This window comes from Narcine bancroftii, chromosome 4, assembly GCF_036971445.1.
Source record: "Narcine bancroftii isolate sNarBan1 chromosome 4, sNarBan1.hap1, whole genome shotgun sequence".
Classification (NCBI taxonomy): domain Eukaryota; kingdom Metazoa; phylum Chordata; class Chondrichthyes; order Torpediniformes; family Narcinidae; genus Narcine; species Narcine bancroftii.
The window spans coordinates 100,221,582-100,244,806 of NC_091472.1; the positions used below are offsets into that span (position 1 = coordinate 100,221,582).

Consider the following 23,225-nt stretch of genomic DNA (forward strand, 5'->3'; position numbering starts at 1 on the left):
GGATGTGAGGGGATTGGAGGGATATGAACAGGGAGCAGGTAGGTGGGACTAGTGGAGATCACTTAAATCGGTGCGGACTAGAGGGGCCGAGATGGCCTGTTTCCATACTGTAATTGTTATATGGTTATATTCTAAGTGCAAATTTGTACTCTCTGTGTAAGAAACAAGGCTGATAACAAACACTGGGGTAAATTGTACATGACTCTGGTCACTGGCTTTGGCGAGACCTGATCAGCAACATCCACTCAGCTCAACTCAGACTTCCGCACCTCAGCTGAGAACTGTGGAAATTAGGGAGAACCTGAAGGTCAGTGTATTTGACTTCTTGCTTCTTTGCTGGGCTCAACATTGAGCTAAACTTACTGCAGTACTCAGTCGCTGGACTCTTAGTTTTAAGCATTCAAATGAAAAAGCTCCAATCTTGATTTCAACCAAAGTGTAGCTAAATGGTTATCCATTTTATTCAACAGCTGGAGAAATAAAGCAAACAAAGAGCCCTTCAGTTCATTAGGTCCAGATCAAACAATAACTATCCCTCCAACCGGATGGAATTAATATCCACTTAGAACCATAGAATGCTACAGCATAGAAAACAGGCCATTTGGCCCTTCTATTCTATGTCTACCATTATCCCACTCGTCCCACTGGCCTGCTCCCATTCCATAACCCTCCAGGCCTCTCCCATCCATGTATCTATCCAATTTATTCTTAAGATCGAGCCCGGATTCACCACATCAGATGGCAGCTCATTCCACTCTCCCACCACTCTCTGAGTAAAGAACTTTCCCCTAATGTTCCCCCTAAACCTTTTCTCTTTCAGCTTAAAACTATGACCTCTTGTATTTATCTCCCCAATCCAAGTGGAAAAAGCCTACTCACATCCACACTGTCTATACCTCTCATATTCTTGTGAACCTTGATAAAATCTCCACTCATTCTTCTTCATTCCAAGGAATAAAGTCCTAACCTGTTTAATCTTTCCCTGTAACTCAACTCCCGAAGACCCAGTAACATCCTAGTAAATCTCTGCACAATTTCAATTTTATTGATATGCTTCCTGTAGTTAGGCGATCAGAATTGCACGCAATATTCCAAATTTGGCCTCACCAATGTCTTAAACAACTTCAACATAACATCCTTACTCCTGTACTCAATACTTTGATTTACAAAGGCTAAGATGTCAAAAATTTTCTTTACAACACTGTCTACCTGCGGTTACCTTCAGGGAACAATGTACCTGTATCCCCAGGTCTCTTTGCTCCTCAGCACGCCTCAGTGCCCTATCATTTACTGTGTATGTCCTACCCTGGTTTTCCCTTCCAAAATGTAACACCTCACATTTGTCTGCATTAAACTCTATTTGCCATTTTCCAGTTGGTCAGATCTCTCTGCAAGCTTTGGTGTCCATTACACTTCATACCTTTGTGACATCAGCAAACTTGCCAATTTACCACATCATCATTGATATAGATGACAAACAACAATGGTCTCACACAGATCCCTGAGGCACACCACTAGTCACAGTGAAGGAATCATCCACCGCCACTCTCGGTTTTCTCCCATTCAGCCAATTTCAAATTCAGTTTATCACCTCTCCAAGGATACCTAGTGTCTGAACCTTCTGAACTAACCTCCCATGGGGGACCTTGAAAAGGGCTTTACTAAAGTCCATGTATTCAACATCCACAGCCTTTCCTTCATCTACCTTCTTGGTAATCTCTTCAAAAAAATTCTACAAGATTTGTTAAGCACAAATTCTCTAGCTTTCCTTAACTCCTCCCCTCTCCCTTGCTTCCTCCGTTGCCTCTCCATTCTCTGTCTTCTTTTCACACAGACAAGATAAATTCTACCCAGTCCCTTATCACATCCAATTAACACCTTTTGTTGGCCTGAATTCCTCCCCCATTGTTTGAATTCTGAGACTTTCTGACAGCTTCAATATCTCATCACCCAGGGTTCCCTACTCCTGCCAGCCTTGCCTTTCACTCTGACAGTAAGATGTTGTCCCTGAACTCTCCCCATCTCTCTTTTAACAGCCTCCCACTCATCTGCCGTCCCTTTATCTCTCGCCAGCCTCTCCCAATCAATCTTTGCAAGTTCCTGCCCAATGCCTTAAAAATTAGCATTGCTCCAATTTAAACTAGTCCTTTCTTTTTCCATAACTATTTTAAATCTAATGAGGTTATGATTACTGGTTCTAAAGTGCTCCCCCATTGACAGTTCAGTCATTTGCCCTGCTTCTTTCCTATGGAAAGATCCTGCTAATCCTTGAACAGAGCCATTCACACACTGTTTCAGAAAACACCTCTGCCTCATTGCACTGTGGGACTCCCAGTCAATATGAGGGAAGTTGGAATCACCTATCGTTATGATACTACTATTTTTATAACGCTTTAACATGATTTTAGAAACACTCCAGTTTACCACAAAGGCATTTGTGGTCTTTCAGAGAAGGTGGTGTTGGTTTACACATCATCCAGAGTTTAACAGTGCAGTTCTCTGAGTACTGCAATAAGTACCCAGCCTTCCCTCATCCCACCTTCATCAAAGAGATGGAAGTTGCCCAAACAGTGTTATCAAGCAGCCTTTACTATGCTAATTACCAAGACAGGATGTTGTCTGGGTTGGAGAACATTTCATATTGAAGCAAGATTGACAGAGTTAAGGTTTTACTCTTGGGAGCGACAAGAGATGAGGTGTGACTTAAGAGAGATATAAGATAATAACAAACATAGATAGGGTGGACAGCCAGCACCTTTTTCTCAGGGTAGCAATGGCCAATACCTGAGGACACTTGTTTATGATGAGTGGAGGAAAGTTTAAGGGAGAAGTCAGAGGTAGGTTTTTACTCAAGAGAGTTGGGTGCCTGGAATGCATTACCAGGAATGGTGGTGTAGGCTGGTGCCACAGGGACATTTAAAAGGCTCTTAGGTACATGAATGTAAGAAAAATAGAGGATTATGGGTGAAAAGGAGAGAAGGGTTAGGCTGTTGTGGAGTAGGTTTACATAGGTCAGCACATCGTGGGCTGAAGAGCTAAACTGTACTGCAATGTTCTATGCCCTAACTTAATTATGTATCCAGGGTGGTTCCAGCCAGCCACACCTCAATAAGGACTCCTAACCTCAATAAAGTTTTGGCCCAACCATGAGCAGAAGTTCAATTCCTAAAATAAGTGACTGCCCTTGTCATCATGGAAGGGTTTGAGAAGCAGCAGCATGAAGAATCCCAGATCATTGAAGTTAGTGGAATTCAAAGGGAAAACCAAAAGTTGAATCCTTGATGCTGCAATGGCAGGACAGATACAGGGTGCCTTATGATGAATAATTCATCTCTTGATTTCCCGAAGCCTTTTCACCATTTACAAAGGAAATGCCAGAAGTGAGATGGAATATTCTTATATGAATGAATGCCATTCCCCACCATTAAGAGCAAGGCAGCCTCCCTGATAGGCACCAAAGTTTCTTTAATAGTACTTCCAAGACCATCCCCTCGACCACCAGAAAGACAAGAGCAGGAAGTACAAGCAATACACAACCATTCACCAGCGCACACTTTTAATTATGTGAAAAGAATCGGCTACCAATTCTGCCAAACAATCTTTTCTGTCTCCCTGAAAAGAAGCAGGTTGAAATAAATATTTTCATTAGTTCCTGGAAGAATTATAAAAGAGGGAATATAAACATTGAGGTTTGAGTCACTTGCTGCTTGAATTCTCCACCCCACTTCCATTGACCTTTGTCTTCAGGCTCTTTCACTGCTCCAGTAAAAATGGAAGTCCAAGAAACTGCAAACCTTCTTCCTGAGAGTCAACAATTTAAACAACTTCCTAATACTGCCACTCTTTTTCTACAAAGGCCAAATGGTAACAGTAAATTTCCACTGAGTCCTGGGTGCCAATCTTTCCCAAACCTTCCCTTCTGTTCTCTGCACCATTTCCCACTTATGTTTTCTTTGCAATTGCTTAAAATCCAGCACATATACAACATATTTCATTCTTGCGCATGAACACTGAAATTTACTCTAGTTCTCTCTCCATTGATTCTTCCTGGCTGCTGAGCATTTCCAAAACTTTAAAAGAATGCCACAAAATTAGGTAGGGAACCCAAAATAACAACAAATAATATATCTCACAAAACTAGCCTGCTTCAGGAGAGACACTAAATTAATGAAGTTTCAACCAAAAAGGTTTATCAAAATGAACTAAAAGACATCAAATCAAACTAATCTCACACCTCCAGAGTACGTACCTGACGTTTGACATTCCAGACTCATATTTATACTGATGAATCAGGTTGTCCAAGTTTCGGCAAAGCTGTAATGTCACAGCTGTCACAACTCTTTGCAGCACTTTCCCCATATATGGAAGAACTGATGTGATTAATCCAATCCACTGAGGGTCCATTTTACAAGAAAAGGGTTGATTCAATGCCTTAATTACAGCAGAGATGAACATCCCCTGAGAAGTAATTGGTTGGGAATGCAGGTATTGCAAGGAGATTAGTGGTTGTTGTTGATTGCCACTCTCCAAATCAGAGGTGACAAATTCAAAGCCAGTTTCACTGTCCTCAGATGCAGCCATCACCCGATGCTCCAGAACAATCAATCGTTGGACCAGTTTCAGTAACTGAGTCTGCAAGGTGCTGCAATTGTCATTTTCATCCTCTGAAAAATTGATGATGCTGTCCTCAGACAGCCCTTCCTCAATGGCCGTGATATTCTTGCCAGCCATCCTCAGATGGTGCCATTTCTGTGCACTGAAGATAGAGGAAAGCAAGCAGTGAAGGACCACTTTCTGAACCTTGCATTTCAGTAACATGTCAGAGATAAAGCTGGCAAAACCTTTGGCTGAATTTTCAGTTACTTTTGCCAGTTCTGTAAAAAGTAACATTAAGATCTGGATGCTTACAATCTGCAAGTTTCGGTTTCCAGAAAGATCTTGTTGAGTCACTTTCACATGGGTTGGATAGTAGCTCCTCAGGAAGTACAAACAGAGGGAGATGATGATCTCTATGTACATGGAGCTACGGAAAGCATGGCTGGAATCAAGTGGGATATGGCTGTAGAAGTCCCTCCCCATGACTGAGATTCGGTGCCTGGCCATGAGGTTCTGGAGTAGGGAGAGTTGTGGAGTGTACGTATTATTTACACTGGTGGTAGATATTGCATTCACAAATCCGGCAGGATTTGCTTTCAGGATGGCTTCGATGGCAGACAGAGCATGCAAAGCCCTGGTTGAATCACACACTTGAAGATATAGCAAAACGTGCTGGTATAAAGGATGGATATGAAATTTTGATGATTTCCAAGTTCCAGGTGATCCAATATCACTCTCGATTTCAGAAACCTCACCCTCGCCACAACTGTACCAGTTCTCCAGGTCCAAGCTGTCTCCAAAGCACACATTAATTGGCTTCATTTTTTCACTCTGAGCTTTCTTCTTATCATCATCTTTTTTTCTGCTGCCTTTTGTTTTGGGCTTTGCGCCAGGTGGTTTAGGAAATGCTTTGAATCCAAGCTCGGTGGCAGCCACTTTCTCCATTGCTTTCTCCTGATGTCCTAACTGGTCACCAGTTGGACTTCTTTTCACTGACTGCACCTCTTCAGCAGAGAGGCTGTAGTTAGGTGAAGGATTCTCAGATGTTGCGATAGATGGTGATGATCTGAGTTTACTAAGATTTTCATTCATGGTCCCAATGCAGCACTCAGTGGAGGAAGATAAACTTTCAGGATTGACACACTCAGCCATCTCACTTGGGGAACTTTGAGCAAGCACACTTTTACTTTCACTTTGGGCAGAGCTCTCTGCTGTCTCCGAGTTAGGGCTTGATCCCACTGTACTGATATCAGTAGAAGTCGGAACCTGATATTGAAGAGGCTCAGATTTATCTTCTAATCCATTTACAACAGCGCTGATCAAGTCTGAAACTACATGCAGCACTGTATCTTCCACTGAATTTTCTGACCAAATCTGTGAACTGCTGTTGGTCTTAGAATGGGACACAATCAGGTGTTCGGCCTCACAGCTGTTGTTGTCTCCGGCTGAGGACTGGGAGCAGCCCGATTCTGAACTGAGCAGCATTTCTGCCGGCTGTTCCTGTAGATCAAAATCTGACACTCCAAACGGCAAGGTTTCGCTACTTGTGCTCAACATAGACAGCCTGTCACTCAGAGGATTCACTGTAAAGCTGAAGTTTTCCATCTCTTTGTTAACAGGTCCTTTAGAAGGTGGATGCTTTCCAGGGTCAAATGACAGGTGTCCAAAAACTATGGGATTACAAATAAAGTTAACCATAAAGCTTATTAATCAGTTTTAACATTATTCAGTTAAACAGAAATCAAGCCTTAAATGATAAAGCTATAATATTTTAGACTGTCCAACTCCAGAGAGCAATATATTTGCTTGCTAATTCTTTTCAATTAACATATAACCAAAATGGCTAGTACTAACTTTGAAAAGTGGTAAAATCATGTTTAAAGGTAAGAATCAAGAAAAGAGACAAAAATATTCAATTGTCAACTTTGATGCAAATTGTGAAAAATCTTCCAAAAATTTAAACCTTATTCAAATATTTATTTGAATAAGACAAATAAAATAAAATAATAAGATTTTTCAGTTGCAAAATGGACTACGCAGGTGTTACTACTGAGGAGAGGAGGAGGGGTTTAAGGCAAGAAAGAATTTTTTTTAGTTTACATGATAGAATGCTTTAAAAAAAAAATCACAATTTCCAGAAGATCAATTTTGTCATTAAATAAGAGAGTCTGCAGATGCTGGGGTTGAGGGCAATATATAAATGTGCTGGAGAAACACAAGAGGTCACGTAGGAAGTAAAGTGTACAGTCATCAACGTTTCGGGCCTAGCACAAAATGATGAACATAGACATAGAAATCTACAACACAGTACAGGCCCTTTGGCCCATAGTGTTGTGTCGACCAAATAACGTACTCTAACAACTGCCAATAATTTTTCTACTGTATAACCCTCCATTTTTATCAGTTCCAGGTACCTATCTGATAGTGTCTTAAAAGATGCTCCTGTACCTGGTTCTACCACCATTGCTGGCAGCGCATACACTCTCTGTATAAAGGACTCACCTCTTACAACTCCCTGTACCTACTCCCTTAACTATGCTCCCTCTTGTTAGCCATTTCAATCTTGGGAAAACACCTCTGGCCATCTACATGATCAATGCCTCTCATCATCTTGAACACGTCTCTCAGATCTCCCCTCATCTTTCATTGCCTCAAGGAGATGACCAGGTTTACTCAACCTATTGTAAGGAACACTCTGCAATCCAGGCAACATCCTTGTAAATCTCCGCTACATCCTCTTTATAGCATTACATCCTTCCTCTAATGAGGTGACCATAACTGAACATAATATACCAAGTGGGCTCTAACCAAGGTCTCATATAGCTATAACATTACTTCAGGGATCTTGAACTTTATCCCATGGTTAATGAAGGTCAATACACCACATGTCTTCATAACCACACAGTCAACCTGTGCAGCACCTTTGAATTTCCTATGGACAAGGACCCAAAGATTTCTAAGTTCCTCCACACTGCTCAGACATTAATATTGTATTCTTCCTTCAAATTTGACCTACCGAAATGAACTTTCAGAGTTTTCTGGGTCAGTTGATGCTCTATTTTGTTTAAATCCCTCTTTGAAAGGTTTAATAGCAATCATATATGATATGTTATTAAAATTGCAATCAGTTTCGACTAAAAGATTTAGAAGGATGTGGGAGCAGGAGCTCCAAAAGTCTTTACCTGTAGAGATGTGGGAAAAGATTCTCAAACTAGTTCATACTTCATCAATGTGTGCTCGACACTTCCCTATTCAACTCAAGGTAGTACATAGGGTGCATATGTCCAAGGAAAAGCTTTCCCGTATTTTTCCTAATTTTAATTCAATCTGTGACAGATTTAATTTGCAAGTGGCTTCATTGACTCGCATGTTTTGATCCTGTCCGGTTCTGGAAAGATATTGGAAAGATATCTTTGGTACTCTTTCAGCAATCCTTGCAGATGATTTACAACCAAATCCCTTAATTGCTCATTTTAGAGTTTTTGGAGCAAATGTTGGTCGTTGTCTGGCTTCTGTTCATTGGATGGTAGTTTTTAACCACCCTGATGGCTAGGAGAGCATATTTTCTTAAATGGAAGGACCCCACTTTGCCGACTATAGTTCAATGGTTTTCTCAAACTATGGCCTGTTTGAACTTAGAGAAAATTAGGAGTGCTACATTTGATCTCTCTGCTAAATTTTAAGAAACTTGGTGCTCATTCATATAATATTTTCATATGATATAATTTATAATGATTTTTTTGATTTATTGTCCCTTCCTGATACCATTAAGTTTATCTTTTGGATGAGGACCAGGCTTCTTATGTTTGATGAACACTGATCCAAGACTTTCCAGTTTTTTTCTCTTCTTCATTAGATTAATAGAAGGGTTTTTTTAACATGTAAAATTTTTTCTTTGTTTTTTTCTCTTTGAGAATGGAGAGATGAAGATACTATTATGTCCTGATTGTTGTATATTGTAATCTTTTTAATCGTATCCTTATCCTCTCCACCCATTGTTTATTGCATATTAAAATCAATAAAAAGATGGAAAAAGAAAGAAGTTTTCTGGGTTAAACACCATTTGCCACTTCTCAACCCAGCTCTGTATCCTATCCATGTCCTATTGTAACCTCTGGCAACCCTCCCAGACAGGGTAGCAAGGTTAGCGTAGGAGTAAGTGCAATTCTATTACGAAATAAGTGACACGGGTTCGAATCCAGAGCTGTCTGTAAGGAGTTTGTACATTCTCCGCATGTCTGCGGGGGGTTTCCTCCAGGTGCTCCAGTTTCCTCCTACCCTTCAAAATGTATGGGGGTTGGAGGTTAATTCAGTTATTTGGGGTTTCATGGGCTTGTGGGCCAGAAGGGTCTGTTATCGTGCCATATGTCTAAATTTAAAAAAAAACTATCTGCATCACCATCCATCTTCATGTCATCTGCAAACGTACTAACCCACCTTTTCACTTCCTCATCAAAATCAGAATTTATTGTCATGAACAAGTCATGAAATTCAGTGTTTTGTGCCAGCATCACAGTGCAAACGTTCATATTACAACCATCTTACAACATTACCATAAATAAAAAAAATAAAATTAATAGTGCACTAAAAGTAAGGCAGTGTCTTTGGTTCAATAATTATTCAGAAATCTGATGGCAGCAGGGAAGAAGTTGTCCTTGTGCCGCTGAGTGCTCGCCTTAAGGTTCCTGTACATTTTCCCTGATGGTAGCAGGGTATGGTCTGGGGGGTAGTGTCTTTGAGGATAGAGGCTGCCTTTTTAGACACTGCCTCATGTAGATGTCCTCAATGGAGTGACGTCTGGTGCCTGTGATGTTGCAGGCTGAGTTAACAACCCGCTAGAGTTTATTCTTGTCCCGAGAGTTGGCGCCTCCATACCAGGCAGTGATGAACCATTATGAGAGTTTTCGGTGACATACCAAATCTCCTCAGAAACCTCACAAAGTATAGCCACTGGCGAGCCTTCTTTGTGATTGCATCAATGTGGAAGCTCCAGGACAGATCTTTGGAGATATTGACACCCAGAAATTTGAAGTTATTGACCCTCTCCGCTACTGATAAGGACTGAGTCGTATTCCCCTGACTTCCTCCTGAAGTCCTCAATCATCTCCTTGGTTTTGCTAACATGAGCACAAGGTTGTTATCATTACAACATTCAATGAGTTGATCTATCTCCCTCCTGTATGCTTCTTCATTACCGTTTGTGATTCTGCCAACAACTGTGGTATCATCAGCAAAGTTGTAGATGGCATTGGAATTGTGCCTGGCCACACAGTCATGGGTGTATAATGAGTAGAGCAGTGGGCTAAGCACGCATCCTTGGGGTGCACCTGCGCTTATAATCAGTGAAGAGGAGATCCAAGTTATTTATAAAAATCACAAAGAGGTGGTGTTTCAGCTAAACAGATACTTACAGAACACCTCTGGTCACAGACTTCCATGCAGAATATGAACCATCTACAACCACTCTTCTCTGCCTTCTCTGGGCAAGCCAATTCTGTATCTACAAAGCAAGGCCTCCTTGGATTTGGATTCCATGCCTCCTTACTTTCTATATGAGCGTTGTATGGGGAACCTTATCAAATGCCATCTGAAATCCATGGATCAGATACTATTTATTATCATGTAATAAAACAGAAACGTAATATTTCACAAAATTGCCTTTAGTCTGCTATAAGACAGACAAAGATTTGCCATTGCAATTGCCTGGCACCCATTACAGTCAGAGAAAGAAAAGCATAAAAAAATCCCCCAGAGTCATGGATTCACCTTCAGCACTTCCACAGCCTCTGCAGCTGCACAAGACTCCATTTTGGTTCAAACCATCAGCAACTCGAGACAAGATCCAAACTTCCAATAAGATGAGGAACCCTTCAGCACCCAGGACCCTTCTGGAGCCCTTCTTGCCCTCAGCATCCTCTCGAATCCCGGTTCCGATAGCTAGTTCTCATGAGCCAGTCTCTAGCAGACCCTAGCCTGGTGTGAGTCCTTACACAAGTCGATAACAGCCCGCAGCCTGTGTGGGTTCCTCACCTACAAGTTTCCAGCAACTATGCTACATACATCTCTCTACCTTCATCATTGTTGATTACTCTTTGCTTCATTTGGGTGCTGCGTGGTGCTTTCAAATTGCAGCACCCAGTAGCCCTCCTGGGATCCGGCTCCGATTACTGGGTTATGGGTGCAGGATGCACCTTTCAAATTGCAGCCAGTCCTACCTGATAAATTGCCAACCCAACAATTTAATGGGATTATGCCCTGCGATGACGCGGTGAGTGATGTGTCAAGCACTCACCGAAAGTATCAACCATCAGTTACCCCCCATCAGTCGCCCCCCTGTCAGTTGCTCTCCCCCCCCCTCCTTTGGTCAGATCCCCTCCCTCCTTTGGTCAGATCCCCCCACCTCCCTTGGTCAGATCCCCCCACCTCCCTTGGTCAGATCCCCCCACCTCCCTTGGTCAGATCCCCCCCCCCTCCCTTGGTCAGATCCCCCCCCCTCCCTTGGTCAGATCCCCCCCCCCTCCCTTGGTCAGATCCCCCCCTCCCTTGGTCAGATCCCCACCTCCCTTGGTCAGATCCCCCCCTCCCTTGGTCAGATCCTCCCCCTCCCTTGGTCAGATTCCCCCCACTCCCTTGGTCAGATTCCCCCCACTCCCTTGGTCAGATTCCCCCCCTCCCTTGGTCAGATCCCCCCCTCCCTTAGTCAGATCCCCTCTCCACCCCTGTCAGTCACCCCTCCCCACCATCAGTGACGTGCCACTGCTATGAACGGGGTGGGGATGGACTGGTTGCTGCGGCGACATGCCATTCTGCTGCTCTGCCAGTGCTAGAACGGTTCCAGCTGCGTGAGGCATTATGAGTAAGGAAGATGGCCATTGCTGCTGCAGTCACAAATTGAGCCGTCACCACAAACCGGAGCAGTGCTCGCAGCAGCGGCACATTGCGGTGCCCCCCTCCCCGATAGCAGCAGCGACCACTCTCCCCTTGATCATGGCAGCAGCACTTAAGCCAGGGGTTTCCCTATGTCACATGAGGAGAAGCACTGACTTCATCAGAGTAACCAAGTTGGGTTCCTGACCACCTCTGAGGTAGGACAGGGACCCAGTTGGACCCTTTCAAATTGCCATGTACCTGGGTTGCTAACCGTGCAAATTGCCCGATTAATGCCATTTTACATGGCAGTTTGAAAGGGCCTACTGACCGAGTTTCTCCAGCACATTTGTATGGTCAATTTTATAAAGATTGTTAAATTAAATTCAAATTCAAAACTGAATAATAACTGGACTCTTCACGAAATAACACTGATCAAAAAGATACCCACCATCAACGGAATTTATTCCTCCCAAGTAATTATCTCCTCCTTCTTCACCAGGAGTATTCTTGGATTTATTTACATGCCGCTCTACCTGCATTCGTTGTATGGAGATGCGCTGGGTTTTTGGGTGAAGGAGCAGCAGAAGCAGTGGCTCCAGGATCCGTGCAATGTCATGTCTCTGGATAACCTGATTCAGCCATGCCTGAGCCACTGAACAGATAGAGCCATCTGTGCTGCTCAAGCTATCGAGCATTATAAAGAGAGATCTGCAAAAACAAATATAAATACAAGAAATGTTTTTCAAATACCCAATTGGATCAGAGACATCACCAGCAAACAGTACAGGCATAAATGGGGCTTGTCTCGACTTTCTCAATGTAGAGTTTCAATGCTTGTACTAGCTGAGAAGCCTGAAGAATTTTGGAATGATCCCAATGCTTCCATCTAAATTTTACAGTATCCTGTCCGGATGCATCACGGCTTGTATTGGGAAATGCAATACAGAATGGATAAATATGAAGTTGACCACTTTGGCAGGAAAGGCAAAAAAGCAGAGTATTATTTAAATGGACAGAGTTTGGCAAATATTGGTGTAAACAGGGATCCAAGTATTCTTGAATGCCAGACACTGAAAGCAAACAATCAGTGGTCATGGTCAAGTTTATTGTTATCTGATTGCACAAGTACAATCTGATGAAACCGCATTCTCCGGTCCTTTGTGCAAAACACGCAGACACACAATGAGACATAACACACATACAGACAAACAATACATATGCAGGACAAGTATTCATATATATAAATAAATATACAAATATTATTCTGTAAATATGAGAGTCTCGGATGGTTAGTGTAAACAGTTTCTTTGGGTGTTCAGCATTCCCACTGCCCGAGGGAAGAAGCGGTTTCTCGGCCTGGTGGTTCTGATATTCCTGTATTTGTTTCAGGGTGGGAGTAGCTGAAAGGGGTCCTCACTGATTTTGCACGCCCTCTTCAGACAATGATCCCAGAATATCATGTTGAGGGGGGTGGGGGGGGGGGGTGGATGTAGAGTCCACTGATCATCTCTGCCACTCTTATGGTCTTGTGGATTGATCACCAATTGATTTCTCTGCAGCAACCGTACCACACTGTGATGCAGCCGGCCAGGACGCTCTCAATAGAGCTCCTATAGAAGGTTGACATAATGGTGCCTGGTAGCCTTGCCAGCCTCTGTCTTCTCAGGAAGTGCAGTCGCTGTTGCACTTTCCTGACACGTGAGGAAATGTGTTATCACAATAGGCCACTAGTTAAGTGAACTCCAAGGAACGTGGTGCTCTCCACTACAGAGTTGTTGATGTGCAGTGGAGGGTGGTTGTTCCTGGTCCTCCTGAAGTTCATAATCTTCTCCTTTGTCATGATCTGAAATAATAAATATCTCTTTGCCTCCAAAATGCTGCTTGACTGCTGAGTTCCTCCAGCAATTTGTCTTTGGCTCCAAATTCAAGCATCTGCATCCTCATGCCTACAGCTAACACTGAGATGAGGAAAATTTCTTCACTCAGAAGGAGCCAAAATTTTGGAATTCTCTCCCAGGTGGTGCAGGCCAAATTGCTGAACATGTTTAAGAAGGCAGGACACAAGTGGAATCAAGGGAAATGGGGAGAGAGTGGGAATAACCACCAGGTATATCACTTTGGCTACTGCTGGTGGGGGGGGGGAAATGACCTATCAGAGGTTAGCAGCAACAGCCAGCTCAGTGGCATCATGACTGGTGCTGAGACTCAGCAAGGGGAGGATGAAATCAAGCAGAGTGATAGTGGGAGGGAACTCAGTGATCAGGTGGACAGGGAGGAAATTCAGTGGCCTTAAACAAGACTTTAGAAGGGTTTGTTGCCTCTCAGGTGCAAGGGTCAATAGATACCTCAGAATGGCTACATGATATTCTGAAGGGGGGAGGGGTGTAAATAGTTGGCTCTTATGGTGCATGTAGACACCGGTAATACAGGTAAGGGATGGCAGGAGGACTTACCAGGCGATTCAGAGTTTGGATATAAATTAAAAAGTAGGTCCTCAAATGGTTGTGATCTCAGATAGGGTTGGAAGCGCAGGATAGTCAGGATGAATATGAGACTTGAACAGTGATTACGAAGGAGGGACTCAGATTCCTGGATCTAGGGAAAGTGGAACCAGTACAAACCAGACAGCCTACACCTGGGTAGGGCTGGAATCTATCTTCTGGGTGTGCATGGGAGGGGATGGGTGTTTGCTTGTGTTGTTAAGGAGAGCTTAATATGGTGGTAAATGGAATTCTATGCAGGGAGAGAGGGGTGAAGAATGGAGGAGGTAGCAAAAGTGAGAAAAGAGAGGGCTGAAAAATCCAAAGAAAGGACAAAAGGTCACTTAGCAGCTTAACCCAAAAACGACAATGGATGTTTAAAAGAAAACAAGCCTGGGAGTTCTTTATTTCATTGCAAGGAACACTCATAACAAAATTGATGAACTAATTGCAGAGACAGCTATTGACAGCAATGACCTTATTGGGATCACTGAGACATGGCTCCAGGGGGATCAGGTTTGGGAAATGAATATTCAAGAATCCTCAATGTTTTGGGATAGACTAAAAGGAAAGAAGGTGGGGTAGCACTGCACATTCAAGAGAAAGTTAATACAATTCTAAGAAAGGACATCAGCTGAGATAATGTGGAATCTGTATGACTTGAGATGTGGAATATCCGAGGGCGGAAAAAGTGACAGTGAGTGAGTATTAAAAAGGAATAGTGAGATTAGGTTGGCATCAAGCAAGAAATAATGGAACCATAAAGGAATACCAGTTATCATAGCTGACTTTAATATACATGTAGATTGGGAGATCGGTAGTAGTATAGTGCAGGAGATTTTCTGGAGTGTGTAAGGCATGGTTTCCTCATCCAATATTGTCAAGGAACATAAGTGCAAGGTGCTCTCAGTACTGCTGAGGCTTGGAGCAGCCAATGCGAAGGTGATGTTGGGAAGGACCATATGTGAAGGAGCTTCAAACACTATACACAAACATGTTTGAGAAATGCAGCATTTATAGGAAGTAAAACGTAACCAGTATTTCAGGCCTGGACTTTCATCAAGTATATAAAATTGAGGAAGAATTGACAGAAATTGTAATTATTATCAGACATGAAACTGTGTTTGTTAAATTGATGGTGTTGAAAGTGGATAAATCTCCAGGGCCCAATGGTCTGTACCCCAGAGTACTTAAGGAAGTGGCCCTAGAGATAGCAGCTGCCTTAGTGATTATTTTGTAACATTCTAAACACACTGGATCAGTTCCATTGGATTGGAGAGTAGCTAATATGACAGCATTTTTTAAGAGGGAGAGATAAAACCAGGGAATTATTGACCAGTTAGACTGGCTTCAGCTGTGGGGAATATGCTGGAGTTAATTATTAAAGATGTCATTGATGGATTTATTAAGGGATGTTATTCACACTTTAATATTCAATGTTTGTTAGATATTCTTTATTTCCCTACAGTTTTGCCCTCGGAATTCATTATTTCATTAGATACTGAAAAAGCTTTTGATAGAGTGGAATGGGAATACTTATTTAGTGTGTTAAAGAAATGCAATTTTGATCCCCAATTTATCAGCTTCAATTTTTACTAGCTCAATTAATCCAAACCTTTTAGGTTGTATCGCGGAACCAGACAGAGTTTCTGTTTAAGCCAATTACTATTTAATTTGACTTTAGAACCACTTCCGGTGACCTTTCGGCAATTAGCTGATATTTCATGAACCTCTAGGTCTGGAAGTGTCCAAAAGGTATCTTCTTATGCAGTTGATCTTTCGTTGCATATATCGAATCCTAACCAATAGATTCTATCTATTTTATCACTTCTTTATCAATTTGGTCAATTTTCAGGTTATAAATTAAATTTTCAGAAAAGTGAGGTGTTCATTTTGAACTCTTCCTGCTCTTTAGACTACACTATACCTTTTTAAATAATTAAAAATCAATTTAACTATCCAGGTATTACCATTACTAAGATAGTTAATAATTTGTTTGAAAAAAAAACTTTCCTACCTTAATGAATCATGTCAAGAAGTCCTTGACACAGTGGCCCCCTCTTTCGATGACATTAATTGAACTCGTCAACAATATTAAGATGAATATCTTTCCTAAATTTTTATATATTTTTGAAGCTATATCGGTTTTTGTTCCCAAAACATTTTTTGATTCACTGGATTTTATCATTTCTTCTTTTAAATGGAAAAACAAGCGCCTTCGTCTTTAAAAAGTTTTTCTTCAAATATTAATAAAAAATGGAGGCTCGGCATTCCCCAACTTTAAGTTTTATTCCTGGGCAGCCAAGATTAGATAGGTTATTTCTTTGGATCCATCATTAGGAACATCGAGGTGCTTTAAGATGGATTAATTTAGAAATTAAATCTACAAAAAAGTATTTTCTTCTTTTGCTGCTTGGAGGACCATTACCTTTTTTGGCTTCCAAATTAACTAATAATGTTATTGTCAGACATACATTAAGAATTGGTTTCAATTCAGGAAACATTTCAGGCACCATAGATTATTTTTAATTAGTTTTATTTTAGATAATTCCTTCTCTTTTACCTTCAGTTCAAGATATCGGTTACCATCAATAGTCAAATTTAGGTATCCAATCTTTTTTAGATTTTTTTTGATTGACCAAAATCTTGCTTATTTTGAACAATTATCCACCAAATTTATAATACCTAAACATCACTTCTTTCATTATTTACAGGTTAGGAGCTTCTTGAATTTTTTAATTTTGAGGATCCCTCAAGATATGGAACCTAAAATGATTGGGAAAATTTATAATTTTAAACCTGATCACAAACAGTTGTTATCAGTCCTTTATGAACTACTTTTAAGATCTAAGGATAGTTCCTTGGGCAGAATTTAAAAACTGTGGGTACAAGATTTTCAACTGTTAATTTCTGAAATTACATGGGACTCTTATTTTGAAGCAATTGCATTAATTCTCTCTTTGTGCTAGATACTATTCCAAAGACCAATTAGCTAAATTCTAATCTTTCTTCTATATGTGATAAATGTATAACTGTATCATATGTTCTGGTTATGTCCCTCTCTTTCTAATTTTTGGGAAGGTGTATTTTGTGCTTTGTCTTCAGTTCTTAACATTACTTTGTCTCCAAATCCTTTTCTTGCTCTTTTTGGAACAAGTGGGCCAACAGGTTCTGATAATGGACTTCTTCACAATCCGATGCAGTTGCCTTTGCCTCTCTTATTGCTAGAAGGGCCATATTAATGAGATGGAGAGATATTCATACTCAATGAGTGTCTGATATAGAAAACATCTGTCTGATACTGTTGGGTCCCATTTATTTAACTTTTGGGGCGTGGTGTATAGCCTGTGTAACCAATTATATTGTATCATGCGTAACCTCATGTTTATTGTATTTCTCATAGTTCCGGAGCATAGCTGTAAGAAGGAAATGGAAGCAACAGTACATGCAATTAGGGCATGTGAGAAAGTGGAAAAGTTTTGGGAAGATCTAAACCAGGTATTAAATAAAATCACAAAAAGCAACATACCAAAAAATCCAGAGATCTTTCTTCTAAGTAATATAAGAAGTAAAGAACTTGGACTCGATTTGGATGGAGCACAAAAAAGATTTATTATGATAGCCTTAGCTGTAGCAAAAAAATGTATTATGTCAACCTGGAAATTAGAGTACAGCAATGGTACATAGAAATTAATAAATATATTCCATTGGAAAAAATAACATATAATTTAAGAAAATAACATCACAGTATTCAAACAAATTTGGGAACCGTACATGGAACACAATAGAGAAGTCCTACTGCGGACCTCCACCCCCTAAAATGACAGAAGGAGAAGAAGACAAAATTAACTGACCCAGTGTGTAAAAGTAGAAGACACAAATTTCTTGTTTATTTTCATTGTGTGATGACATTGTTTAATGAGTTCAATGCATCATGTGTATTGGCTGTTGGGTGGGTGGGGAGGGGAGGTGAGGGAGGGAGGGAAGGGAGGGGGGAAAAAGGGGAGAAAATGACACTGTGTATATTCAAGAGGGAAATGTTTGTGTGTATTTTGGTCAGTATGGTTCATAGTGTGAAAAATAAAAAAATTTTAAAAAAAAGAGTATCTGATAATGATGTCATGTCTAACTTTAGAAAAAATTAGATGCTCCACTACAGAAATGAATCTTAATTTTGTTTCCTTATGGGGTTCTTTTCTTCATCATTTTCAAATTTTGTAAGGTCTTGTTTACTTTTGTGTTTTTTAAACCCCATTGATTACCTTCCCTTTTATTATTAAGTCATGGAGAGTTTGTTTCACTAGTAGCCTCCGAAGGGAGAGGGTTGACAATTAGTATAATGGTTTTTTTCTTTTTAATGTAACATAGGTCTTATCACCATTTTTATTATTATGTGATTTGTTCACACTTAATTATCAGATACCTATGCAATATTAACTTGATGAAATTAATAAAAATGTTGGAAAAGAAGATGTCATTGCTGTGTATTTAGAGAAGAGTGACTGGATTTGTCCAAGTGGGCAAGTATTTACAAAAAGGAAATTATGCTTGACAAATCATTTTTTTTTGAAAATGTAACCAGTTAAGTGGACAATGGTGAACCAGTTGATGTGGTGTATTTGGAGTTTCATATGGCTTTTCATAAAGTCCCACTCAAGAGGTTGGTGTGTAAAATTAGAGAACTTGGTGAGAAATTGGGGAAAGGGGAGTGCAACAAGACTTGGGTGTCATGGTGCATTAGTCTTTGGAATGCAGGCAGCGAAGTAAGGAAATGGCATGATGGCATTTATTGCACAAGGTTTTGAATATTGAAGCATGGAGGTCCTGTAGAGTTCTACATGGTGAGGCCACATTTTGAGCATTATGTACTATTTTGGTCTCGTAATCTGGAGGACATTCTCAGTTTGTGGGAGTGCAGCAAAGGTTCCCCAGACTGATTCCTGAGATGGAAGGAAGACTAGATTGACTAAGATTATACCCATTGAACTTTAGAAGAGTAAGAACAAATATCTTTAAGACATACTAAATTCTAACAGACTGCTCAGATTAGATGCAAGTAAAAATATTCCTGACTTTGGGAATGTCTGGAATTTTTTGAGGAAATCACAAGCAGGCTAGACAAAGGACATGCTGTGAATGTTGTATATTTGGACTTTCAAAAAGACTTTGACAAGGTGCCGTACATGAGGCAGCTTCATAATATGAGAGTCCATGGAATTACGTGGAAAATAGTGTACCAGCATGTGTAGAACATTGGCTGATTGGCAAGAAACAGAGAGTGGAAATAAAGGGATCCTCTTCTGGTTGGCTACCAGTTACCAGGGTACTGTAGGGGTCAGTGTTGGGGCCATTTCTTTTTACATTGTATATTACTGATTTAAATTGCGGAATAATTGACTTTGTTGCTAAATTTGCAAATGATACAAAGATAGGTGGATGGAGGGGCAGGTAGTGAGGAAGAAACAGAGAGGATGCAGATGAACTTGGATAGATTAGGAGAATGGGCAATGAAGTGGCAAATGAAATACAATGTTGGAAAGTGTAGGGACATGCACTTTGTTAGAAGGAATAAAAGGGTAGACTATCATTTGGATGGGGAGAAAAATAAAAATTCAGAGGTGCAAGGGACTTATGAGTCGTGCAGGATACTTTAAAGATTAACCTCCAGGTTAAGTCGATGGTGAAGAAAGTGAAAGCAGTGTTGGAATTCATATCTAGAGGAATAGGATACAAGAGCAGGGATGTGATGTTGAGTAAAACACAAAAGTTGGCAGACACTGTGGTTGAAGTAAACATAATGCTGGAGAATCTCAGCAGGTCAAACACTGTACTTTATAGAGCAAAGATAAAGATACATAACCAACTTTTTGAGCTTGAGCTCTTCATCAAGGTTTATAAAATACTGGTGAAGCCTCATTTGGAGTACGGGGTACAGTTTTGGTTCTTTATTTAAGAAAGGGTGTACTGGCATCGGAGAGGGTTCAGAGAAGATTTACCAAAATGATTCCTTGAGTGAAGGGATTAGCATATGAAGAACATTTGATGGCTCTTACTACACTCCTTGGAGTTCAGAAGAATGAGGGTGAACTTCATAGAAGAGTTTCGAATTTTGACAGGCCTCAACAGTGTAGATGTGGCAAAGTTGTTTCCCATGATAGGGGAGTCAAGGTCAAGAGGGCACCACTTCAGGATTGAAAGGTGCCCATTTAAAACAGAGATGCAGAGGAATTTCTTTAGCCAGGAAGAGGTGAACCTCTGGAATTTGCTGTCACGGGCTAGGTGTATTCAAGGCAGAGATTAATAGCTATCTGAATAGTCAGGATATCAAAGGTTGTGGGCCAAAGGCAGGGGAGTGGGATTTAGCGTAAAAATACATCAGCCATGATTCCAATGGCAGAGCAGATAGGGGTGTGAGGCTGTGGAAGAATGGATCAGCTCATAATGGAATGGTGGAGCAGATTTGATGGGCTGAATGGCCTACTTCTGTTTCTATATCTTATGGTGTTATGTCCAGAACAAGGTGTCAGGGTCTGAGGATAAAGGTAAGCCATTTTGGACTGAGAAGAGGAAATAGTTCTAAACATGTGGTACTCCCTACCACTGAAAGTTGCTGAGGCTAGTCCGTTGGATGTACTCAAAGAGAGTTGGATGTGGTTTATTGGATCGGGGGGGGGAATGGAAAGAAAGCAGCAATAGTGCACTGAAGTCACACGATCAGTCAAAATTGTATTGAATGGTAGTCACGCTCGAAGGGATGAATGCCTCCTCCTGCAACTATTTTCGATGAGGTTCAAAGAGCCAAGTGCTTGCTCCTACTTTGTCCAGATCACAGATAGTAATCAATGGATCTTGCTGCCAGTAGAGATCAAAAGATGGTTATTATTCCTTAGAATGATAGGACCAATAAACCTCTTGTGAGTTCACTCTGCCACAGAATGATTGCTGAGAATCTGTTGTAGGATCTGCACAAACTAGAAAATTACAGCCTGTTTCTTCAAACAAACCTTATTAAGGCATGCCGAGTCTGAATTATTCTACAGGCAGCTCAACCAAAATCAGTGTCTCCATAAGCCCATTAAATTGCCTGACTCAAGCTCGGTGAAAACTCTGCTGCTTTATTTGAGATTTTCAGCATCTGCAAAACTTTATTTTTTGATTTCCCCATTTTCCACACAACCTTCAGAAAATGTATCTCACTTCACAAACCTACGTTAATTACTTTGGCAGTGAATAAAGCTTAAACATACTATTATACCACAATAACGCACCTGTCAAAAGTGCGCTTGAATGAAGATTTGTTGATCAGAAGATCCCGGGTAATATGCCAAAGCACCGCAAATTTTAAGTGAGCTTCCATACGTATTTTCTATAATAAAAGAAAAACAAAAGTTCATATTATCCATATGTTCCACTGAAATAATGTAATGTCTATTTCCAATTCAATTTTTGCCCAAGCCCATAAAGGGAAAAAATACTGGCAGTTAAGCTAGAAATTATCAACAAATGTCACCTGATTTGACTCCAGTGTCTCCAGTAACTTCACCTTGAAAATGTTTCTGTAAGCCTGTCTCTTTGACTAAGCTTTTTACCCTAATATAGATCGGTAGCAATTATTGAAACACCTTGTGACATTTTATCAAGTTTCAGGTGCTACAGAAATAGAAGCTGTGGCTGCTATAGTGATGCATCCTTATGTGAGGATCTCACAATTAAATACTTAATTGAGTGATAACAGGAAAGACTGCAACATTAGGAATTCTACATCAGACAAGATCCACAACTAGTCAAAGAATCCTGCAAGGTAGTGATGTATAATGGAGAGTAAGTGTTGTTGCCTTTGGCACGTAGTAATATTGTAGGATAATATTCATGCAAAGTTTGGAGTTAAATAAGAAAATCTGCAGATACTGGGGTCAAGTGCAATGCACAAATGTGCTGGAGAAACCTAGTAGATCACGCAGCATCCATGGGAAGTAAAGGGAAACCAATATTTCAGGCCTGGGCCCTTTGCAATAAGGAAAAAAACAGGCAGATGCCTGAATAAAAAAAGGTGGAGAGGAGGGGAAGGGGGAGGAGAACAGATTAATAGATGAGGTATAAGGTGGATAGAGGTGAGAGGCAGAATTTATTAAAAAAAACTGGTAGAGGAAAGAGTAGAGGGTAGGCAGCTCCCTAATAGAAGAAGGATGTGAAGGGGGTGGGGAAGTGGAAGAAAGGGGCCAGAGAGATAGGGAAAGAGAGGGACTGTGGGAGGGGGTTAATGGAAATTGGAGAAGTCGATGTTAATACAGTCTGGTTGGAGACATAAAGTTTTATGTTTGCAGAACTTCACAGTTCTCGACTCCAATTTAACTTCAATGTGGATCTCAGGTTGTTGCAAACAATGCAATAAGAGTTGTTTGGATTGGAGCACAATGTTTGCTGCTATGCATCAGATTCCTTCCACCTATCTTACAGAATAAACTAGATGGTTGACATGTGAATCACTGAAATGCAGTCACTTCAAACTCAGGCACTAAGTGTTTGTGTAACAAGCACATATTCTAATAGAAAAGGGAAAGCATCCTCGATTTCCAATACAGACAGTGTGTATAGGTTTAGAATGCTGTGAAAGCTTAAGAAAGATGCTAACTGTGGAGAGAAAAGCATTAACCTGGTGTTTCCCTTTGCAGATTCTGCTTGACAAGCTAAGTGCTCCCAGCACTTGCATTTTAATTTCAGATTTGTGAAATCCAAGATATATTGGTTTTCGGTTAACATACATGTTCTATCAGGACACTGACGTTCATCTTTTTAACTTCAAAATTCACAGGAGAAACTTTAAGGCCAAGTACTCTCAGCTAATAAGCAAAGCTCACAGAGCAAATTTAACATTATCAGCATAATCTGTTTATATTCCTCAGGTAACAATCATGGATCCAATTGGAAGATGAAGAATGTTGAGCCATCAGGGTCACAGCCATCCCATTAATACCACTGTCTCACTTACTTCCCAGTAACATATTCTCTCTCATGTCCCGGTTAACTCCACCCTGATTCTCCCACCACCCACTTACACCAAGGCAAGTAACCTGCCAACCAGCACATCTTTATGATGTGGGACAAAAGCAGAGGGGAAATCAACACTGTCACACAGAAACCATGTAAACTCCACACAGACTGCACTGGAAGTCAGGATTGAACCTGGATCACTAGAAATGTCAGACAATAGCAATTAATTAGAATGTTTCACTCAAAACAAAGTAAAATATTTATGAACAATTATTTAATTATTTGAGT

At 40.8% G+C, this 23,225-nt stretch overlaps 1 protein-coding gene across 11 annotated transcripts in view; it reads right to left on the minus strand.

The window, feature by feature from the left end:
* Positions 1–23,225, minus strand: part of dop1a (DOP1 leucine zipper like protein A) — a 251,460-nt gene that overhangs the window by 86,969 nt on the left and 141,266 nt on the right. For all 11 annotated transcript variants that reach the window (XR_011355958.1, XM_069932202.1, XM_069932204.1 and 8 more), the window contains 3 exons: positions 21,215–21,312; positions 11,915–12,174; positions 4,250–6,266 (listed from right to left, as the gene is read on the minus strand). Coding sequence is in view for 10 of the 11 variants with exons in the window: in XM_069932202.1 (XP_069788303.1) it covers positions 4,250–6,266; positions 11,915–12,174; positions 21,215–21,312 (2,375 nt within the window). In the remaining variant the exon portion in view is untranslated. The remainder of the gene's footprint in view (positions 1–4,249; positions 6,267–11,914; positions 12,175–21,214; positions 21,313–23,225) is intronic.